This window comes from Limulus polyphemus, unplaced genomic scaffold (assembly GCF_000517525.1).
Source record: "Limulus polyphemus unplaced genomic scaffold, Limulus_polyphemus-2.1.2 Scaffold707, whole genome shotgun sequence".
NCBI classification, from domain to species: domain Eukaryota; kingdom Metazoa; phylum Arthropoda; class Merostomata; order Xiphosura; family Limulidae; genus Limulus; species Limulus polyphemus.
The window spans coordinates 435,804-444,599 of record NW_013666317.1 but is presented as its reverse complement, the minus strand read 5'-3'; the positions used below and the strand labels follow the sequence as shown (position 1 = coordinate 444,599).

The 8,796-nt window shown below is 31.0% G+C and overlaps 1 protein-coding gene across 1 annotated transcript in view; it reads right to left on the bottom strand.

Moving 5' to 3' along the window:
* Positions 1–1,406: 1,406 nt before the first annotated feature.
* Positions 1,407–8,796, bottom strand: part of LOC106460096 (E3 ubiquitin-protein ligase HUWE1-like) — a 165,843-nt gene continuing 158,453 nt past the window's right edge. Inside the window, 9 exon segments of the mRNA XM_022386717.1 lie at positions 1,407–1,747; positions 2,560–2,725; positions 2,957–3,073; positions 3,401–3,612; positions 4,266–4,430; positions 4,722–4,820; positions 5,740–6,056; positions 6,508–6,604; positions 7,650–7,802. Of these exon segments, the coding sequence (XP_022242425.1) occupies positions 1,422–1,747; positions 2,560–2,725; positions 2,957–3,073; positions 3,401–3,612; positions 4,266–4,430; positions 4,722–4,820; positions 5,740–6,056; positions 6,508–6,604; positions 7,650–7,802 (1,652 nt within the window). The 3' untranslated portion in view covers positions 1,407–1,421.

Genomic DNA, 8,796 nt, shown 5'->3' with positions numbered 1-8,796 from the left:
ATATATATATATCTGTGTCTGTGTAAATTACTTGTACCTGATGATGCAAAACCTTGTCGAAACATTGTACATTTGCTGTTACGTTAAACTTACATTAAAGTTTTTCTTCATTACCCATTCAAGCCGTCTCCAACCATTATTAGTCAGACTTAGTTCAAAAGTCAATAAAACAAAAAATGAATAAATATAAATATATGCATACTGTTATGAGATTTAAGATACTTAGAACAAACATATGTAGTTTCCTGATACAGTTCGCAGTTATTATAGGGGGGTGGGATGGGAATACTAATTTTTATGATGGTTACAAGGTCAATCAAATCGACCAACACCACACAGAGATAAGGTTGATAATAATATAGTTTTATTAAAAAACAAAAAACATTTGATGATTATCTAGTAGGACAGGGATTACACAAATGGAACTTGACAATTTTCAGATAAAGAAAAGTATTTTCAATCTTAAAATTAAAATTACTTTGCATATTGGATAGTCAACATTCTGAAAGAAAATATTCACAAACAAGTCTTTAATTAAATTATCTTAATATTTAATTTAAAATTCTGATATTTTATGTATGAAAACCTTGTAATGTTTACTAATAATATGCAAAATTTTGTAAAGATACATGTACATTAACAAAAATAATAGTTTAATTACTCTCATGGGTACTTTGGTGTTTATGGGCTGGGTGTAGTCATAGGGTTAACCCTTTTGCAACAAGCTTGTGCATTTTACATAACCTCACAACCACAATCAAACAATGAAGGTATACATACTAGAATATGGCAAGCTTTTATTAAACATTACAAACATTTTGTACTTAAAAAATCAGATTTTTTAATTAAATAATTTTACAAAAAATTTGTCCATGAATATAAGGAGTCAGAGTGTTGACTGCTCTGAATATAAAGTGATTTTCATTGATGATAATAACTAGTTAGTGATATGGTATAGAAAATGAAAAAAAATTAAATATCTACCTTAAAAATTTTTTGATATTCATTTAAGAGGTTCTATAGGTTATGCAAATAAAATATGAAAAACTATAAGATAAAGAAAAGTACTTTTTATACTTAAAATGAAAATCATCTTGTTCTCGAAGTATTCAGAGTTTCAGTACAAATAACTACTATAGATAAATAACATTTTTATTGAAAAAACGTAATTAGAATAATGTCATTCTTTGTGTACAAGATACTTATAAACTTTAACAAAATCTTACTAGTTTTTGTGAGGAACACATAATGTTACTGTATTTTTGTTGTATAAATGACCTTCCCTAGTTGAGCAGATGGTAATCACATCCACCCTGCTAAAAGGGTTAATACAATACTATGCAAACAAAAAGGCAATACTGATTAAAGTATTCTCAAAGCTTTATACACAACTGCACAAATAATGACTATGGACACAGTTATTAATAAGTAATAAATACTGCATAAATACTTAGACCATTACAGCTTACCTTGATCATCCATTGTCGAGTAGGAGGATGGTAACACAAGTTTCTTAACACTCTGTGTAAACGAGTTGTATTCAGTTTTGGTTCATCCATAAAAAGTAAAACTAACAAACATGATAAAGCCTCGTGATCTAATAGCTGTTTTCCACGTAAACGTAATGTACTAGCCAAGCCTGCTGTGCCACTGCTACAAGCTCCTCCTGCTCGTGAAGATAAGGTGTTCCACGCCCACTGTCCACGATGAGGAACGGTATGAATTGTGTAGCGTGTACCCATCCGTCCTTAAAAAAAAGTCAAGATATTCCCTATAAACCTTTCAAGTCTCACTGACATCTATTAAATTCAGTCTTGATAATGTCCGATATACAGTACTTCTTTAACTTTTTAAACATTTGCAGGTGGATTTGAGGGGAGAGATCATAACAGAATGTTTTGAAGTATAAAGGTGTCATTTGCTATTGTAAAATACATACTATACTGGAATAGTTAAACAAGATGATACATACACATAACAGAAAATAACATATAAGCTGACAATGAAGTATCTATGATAACTAGAATAAATATTTACATTTAGATTAAAGATATTATTATTAAAACAAAGGGAGACTACCTCTAAGGAAAAAATTACAGCATGTTTCATAACCTTCAAACCATATATACAAATATTAAACACTTTATGCACATTATACAACCCAGCATTCCTTTCTTAACTATGTAAGCTTTAAATAAATGTATGCTGCTAAACAATTTAGTATTCCTCTCTTAAAATTTGTCAGCTTTAAAATAAAAAATATGCTATTACAAAACATAGCAATTCTTTCTTAAGATTTGTCAGCTTTAAATACAAAAAGTACGCTGTTAATATAGCATTCCTCTTTCTAAACTATGCTAACTGTAAATAAGTTTTTAACCACATAACATAGCAGTCATCTATTTTAAAGTATTCTAGCCTTACATAAAAAAGTTTGCTGCTACAGTGTAGCATTCCTCTTAAACAGCTTTAAATACAATTAAAATTCCATAACGTACAACAAATTTCATAATTAGTTACTATTATAAGATCATGTTATAATAAGGCTTCTGCAACTACCTGCAGATCGAAGAATTCTAGAGAGTGCAGTGCCTGCATGAGATGAAAATAACCGTTCTTGCATTTGTCTGTGTCGCGTTTCCCATTCTCTCCTTAAAGTATGAGCTTCAGTTGCTAAATCAGAAGGAAGTAAGGCTAGGAGACTATCATCCATGTCAGCAAGGACCTAAAAAATGTTTTATTCATATGTTACTTGTACACAAAAATACAAATAGTTTACATATGTCAACAGGAAGAAAACAAGACTGCCATCATGTCAGAAACTGTGAAAGTATCTTTTTATTTAAATGTCACCCACACATAAAGATACATACAGATATGATGTCCCATAAATAGGTGAAGTTAGTTTTTCACAATTGCTAAAATTTCACGTAACACTATTTTAACCTTCACTGACCTGTTGACGTAGTCCAGGAGGTAAGGTCTGTATAAAGTTAGCAGGATCAACTGGAGTGTCTGGATTGGAATTCTGAGCTGCTAACCTCTGCTGTTCAGCTCGCTGCTGAGCTAATACCTACACATACAGATGCAATCATTACTAAACAATACAACAACTACATAAATATGAATAAAGAAGAGTTGGTTCAACTTTATACACAATATTTGATAGCTAGGTAAAATTTTCCACTTGTTACCTTTGACATGTCTAGAAAATGTCTATTACATATGACAGAACTTTAATATAGCACAATCTGTAAAATTTCAAGATTTTTTTTATCCTGCAAATAAGTATCATATGTCAACTAACTATAAACAATAACAATGAAAAATTACTGCATGACACTCTGTATGAAATACAAAGAATAGGTTATTGTAATTTTTTTAATATTTATTACACTACCTCTTCTTGAATATTTGGAGGTAGAGCTGCAAGAAATTCAGGGTTGACTTCTGTAAAGGATGTTCCTTCTGTTGTTGTCTGACTAGTTGCAGCAGCTTGGGCTCTTTGACGAAGTCGCTGAAGCCTAAGCTGCTCTGCAATAACTTCTTGCCTAATATTCTCAGGCAATGCAGCCAAAAATGATGGATCAACACCTTCTGGTATTTCTGTGTCTTAACAAAATCATTCCATTATTCAAATGAACACTACAATGGGAAACACTTCTTATAAAGCAATATTCAATGTACTGATAAAGTAGTAAAAAATCGTATGAAAAATATAAATATTATTCAGAACATTCACTAAGTACTGCTACATGTAAACAGAGAATTTTTATAATGAAGTAACAAACAGATATAGTGTTTGTATGTGTAAAAAGAGCCAGTAAAAACCATTACGTTGCTAAACATTAATGCAAAATATCAGAAAAGATAAATGACTTCACAAATATTTGTTTAGTTGACAGCAAGCACGAGTAAAAGTAACAACAAAACTATAATGACATTATAAATCTCACACATTGAACTGTGGAGATCACAAGATAAAACTATGTGGGATGAACAGCACATATTCACCACTATGGATAATAATAATAATAAAAATCAGTGGGATGAGTAATTAACATCCAAAACTTTACAACCGATAAATCCACACAATATGAAAACTCACTTTCTGACCTTACTTGTCCTCTTTATAGTGTACAAAGAAAACATAGCTAGTACTTTGCTATCACAGTTGATATAGAATTAGACGACATACTTAATTCTACTCTTCTTCTTCTCTATAGTTTGAAAAGAAAATTATTATACTGGAATGAACAACACACCTCCTAATATGCTAACATAATCTGATGTTGATGTTGAAGAGGAAGTCCCTGCCTCAGTTGCACTAATAGTAGTACTTGTGGCTTCAGAAGTTATTAGCTGGTGGGTATCATAGGATGATCCAGGAACTTGAGTTGTAGTGGTTGTTAAAGTCTGGATAGTTTCAGCTGCTAGAGAAAAAAGTCTGTTAGTTGGCAGTACATTTCTCTTGTAACCAGAATTTAACACTTTTATTACTATATTTCTAATTAACACTAAGTTTTCATTAATCAATACTTTCAACATTGATATTTGTGAATTTTGAGCTAAATGATTCAAAGATTAATAGCACAAGAATAACTATAAAAACTTGACCCACTTAATAGCTATCGTCATTTCAGTGCCAATAATATCTATTCCTGCTATTGAAAAAGCCAACTGTCATCAAGATTATACATGATATTAAAAATGATCCATACCTGAAGAAATTATTGCACCAGGAGTGTGGGAGAGATCTTCAGGTGTACTGGTATCATCAGATGTGGATAAAATTCCAATAATGTCCACTGCTGAAGATGCTAATCATAGGGAGGATAAAGAAAAATCCATGTACTACATTTAAAAAAATTGTCCTACAAACCAAAGATTTTGATGTTTCATTACAATCATCACTACATTTGTGAACTTGCTTTACAACTCAGACATTACAACGTTGCTTACAGAATACTTTAGAAATCTTACATTGGAAACTCTTTTACAAATCTAACAATGTTTATATACTACAAACTCCTTTCAAAAATGGGCACTGGGAAAGTTGTTTTCTAAACCCGGCACCGTAGAGGTTGATTTATATAACTAATAATGGAGGAGTTGCTTTCTACAACTGATACTGTGGATGTTCATTTCTAAACCAGACACAGTGGAAGCTGCTTTTTTTAAACCAGACACTGGAGATGTTGCTTTCCAAATCTGACATTACGAAATTGCTTCAAATTTGATAGTATGAAGTTCTTAAAAACCTGACACACACAAAACTGCTGAAAAATCTTAAACATAATTTATGAATTTAGTTTTGAGGAAAAGGAGAAAATAGCTGTATTTAAACAATTAAGAGTATAATATCATTGAGAAACTCTATTCAAAGACAAATTTATTCTCGCCATATTTTGAAATAGTTACTTGAACCTCTACTTACAAACACTTTAAATATGAATGTAAAAGTCTGTTCAAAACCTAACATACATTATAACACTAAAGAATGGTTTATACTGTATTGTACAATATCCATAAAATTTAAATAAGACACCAACTTTACATTTGATTGTACTATTAAACATTTTAGTTATATATGTATACCAATTACACCTGATATATTAAAACAAGATCAAAAAAAGTGCAAAAACTACCTCTACCATGTGATTAAACGTGAGTTACAGAAAATAGAATATCTTAACATCTGACACTAAAATATAAACTATAAAAGAAGCTGCTACTGACCAGTTGATTCACTTGTAGGCATAACCAAATCAACGGTGCTTTCAGCTACTTGCCACACACTACTATCTGCTAGACTAGTATCAGTTCGACTGCTCTGTATGTTAGGTATAGAGACTGGCCTTTCTGAGAAAACAGCTGGGATTTCGACAGATGGGATGTGGGATGGAGGTTCACTTGTGTCCATTGGAGAAGAAGTAAAGCTGATGAGTGGTCCAGGTAGGAAAGTACTTTGTTCTTGCTGTTGAGGCTGCCTAACTGTAGTAGTAGTAGTAGTAGTGTCAACTTGTAGTTGCTGGCTTGCTTCATTCTCTCTCCACCTAATCAAAACAACAAATTTAAGTTATTTTGAAGAAAACAAACTATATAAAAGAATCTGTTTGAATAAAAGTTTTCTTTTGTTTCTGGTTTGCTTAATTCACACTGACAAAACATAATCCAATAACCACATGGATATACATTAAGAACAACAACAACAACAATATATTTCTGGATAATATTTTAATGCAATTAAAATATTTAGGAAAGTTGCCAAAGTTAAATTGTTTTTCCAGATAATGTACATTAGCTTATTTGTTCACTTGATTTGAAAGAAATAGTATTTTTCATATCTCAACTTGTAGATCTTTTCAGTTCATGTGCAGGAGATATGATATCTAAGAATGTATATTTCTACTAAGTAACTCTTTAGTAATTTTAATTATTATGAAGATATTTTCTTCTAAATGAATTCTTTTTAACAGAAATCAATAATATTCAAACTAAGCTTACCCTCTTGAGGCACTGAGAGAGGATAAAGAACATGTGAAAGGAGAAGGCTGTAAAATACTATGCTCTGTACTTGAAACACTTGCTGATGTGGCAGGTCCTGAAACAAACAAAATATACATCATAAAAGAAACAGGTTTACTTTTATTTCTATTCAGTCATTTTTTTCTACAAGAACAAATATGACACACTGATAGCCAACAACAGGAAGTTTTTGGTCATTAACCAGATTTAATTTTGTGAAGAACTTGTTTATCTTCTCTTCCAAGGCCTAGTCTCACTTCAATTATATAGAATCAAGCAGTAATTAGATACACAGTTATAAGAAAACTTGCACATGAACATTAAATATATAACTAGAAAAGTCATTCCATCCATGAAGTGTAGTTGGGTCAGTCTGATGGAATCAGTTTGTTTTAATTAGTTTAGACCTGTTCTACTATTATTAGTTAAGGAAGCTATAAATGCCTTGTCATCCTGCAACATTCTTGACAACATTATAGTGCCTGTTTTGATGGAATTTCATGGAGAATGATATTTTCTTTCAGAATGATAATGCATCATTACCATATGAAAATTATGTGCAGAAGCGATTAGAAACAAACGATTTCAACAACTTGAATTAGCCCAGAGACCCAACCTAAATCAAGACGAATTACTTTGAGTTGTTCAGGAGCATTGTAATAGGTGTGTCCAAAGTTGGTGGCAAGTATTAGCAGCAGTTAATGCAGTAAAATACTAAAGGTAAGCTAACTTACTATCAAAACAAGGTTCCATGGGAAAGACACCAAACTCTTGTCAAAATATGCTGCCCTAATACTTTTGGTATTTATAGCTTTACAAATTCTTTATTTTATTTTTTCTTCAGTTTTACAATGCACTTTTCAAAAATTTTAGGTCTTTGAAACATGAAGTAAAAATATTGAATAGTATTCACAGAACTTACATTGCATATTGTGTATTATTAGTTAGTTTCACTCAAACTTTTACAAAATATATATTCTTTAAGTAATCTGAAGCAAACTTAAAGAACAATTAACAGTACTTATAATGAACCAGAACATTAAAATTTGTAAAACAGCATGTGTGAATACCAAAGATATTCTTGAACAGAAAATAACTGTCAGTGAAACACATGATCATACCTTCACCCGAGGTGCTGTAGTCAGTATTACTAACAGCTGTAACAGCTACACCAGAGCTAACAGACGATACTGTGGAAGATACTTCTCCCACTGGGGTCACTAACTGTTCCAATATAGCATCAATTAATCTTCCTGCCAGCTGTCGAGTTGAATCTGTGGAAGAGCTTGCTAAATTAATGTGAGAATTAAAGAACAAAATTTATCAAGTTCTTTTATTTTAACATGTAGTTTGCATCCAACAAAAACAAAGTTTGACAACATTATAATCACAAAGGAATGGTTAACTTTTTTAAAAAATTTTTAATAATAAGTCCTAATAGCCTTAAGATTCTTTTGAATGTGGTGTGTATTTCTTTTACAAGTGGATAGCATTTTGTTCATGGTTCAATACCCATATATGAATTGTGTAATGCATAAAACAAATGAACTGAGGACATTAAACAAACTGTTGGGGAATATTTTGTTCAATACTGAAAATTGTATTGCAAGAATAACACAAAAAGTTAAGAAAGGAAATGATCCAAAGAAAACAGAAGACTTAGTAAATAGAGAATATAAAGGACTGATTAGGAATTACAATGGTGGATACAAGGAACAGTATCAAGGATAGATTTTGGGGTATTGCTCTGCCACTAGACATACCATTATCTTGTGTAAGCTAACAGAAGATTAACATAGAAATCAGTCTCACTAACTGCTATTCTCACTCCATGTACTAATGATTGAAAAGTCAGAAAAACTGTTGTAGTTATAAGACATTTGCCTGCTTTTTATGTGTTATCATTCTGTGTTCTTTGGTGCATTATTTAATGAAATAAAAATTATTTATTGCACTAGTACTATTAATGAAAAAAGTAGCGTTAAGTATCATAAGAAGACCTGGATAAGTACTATATTTCTTGTTTTTCATGTGTATTTTTTATTTACTCTCATAAAAGTAATTAAAATGTAAACATTTGAAACTTTTCACGATAGATAAGGTTAGATTAGGTAAAATAAAGTAAAATAATAATAAAACTTTTTTTTTTTTTTTTATTGAGTTATGCTCATGAGCAGCTTCCAAGTGGCCCTTGCCTTATGTAATTTGATAGGATAACATGAAAATCTGAAGAATAGTAAACTATTCAAAAGTGCTCGAGTTTTGGGT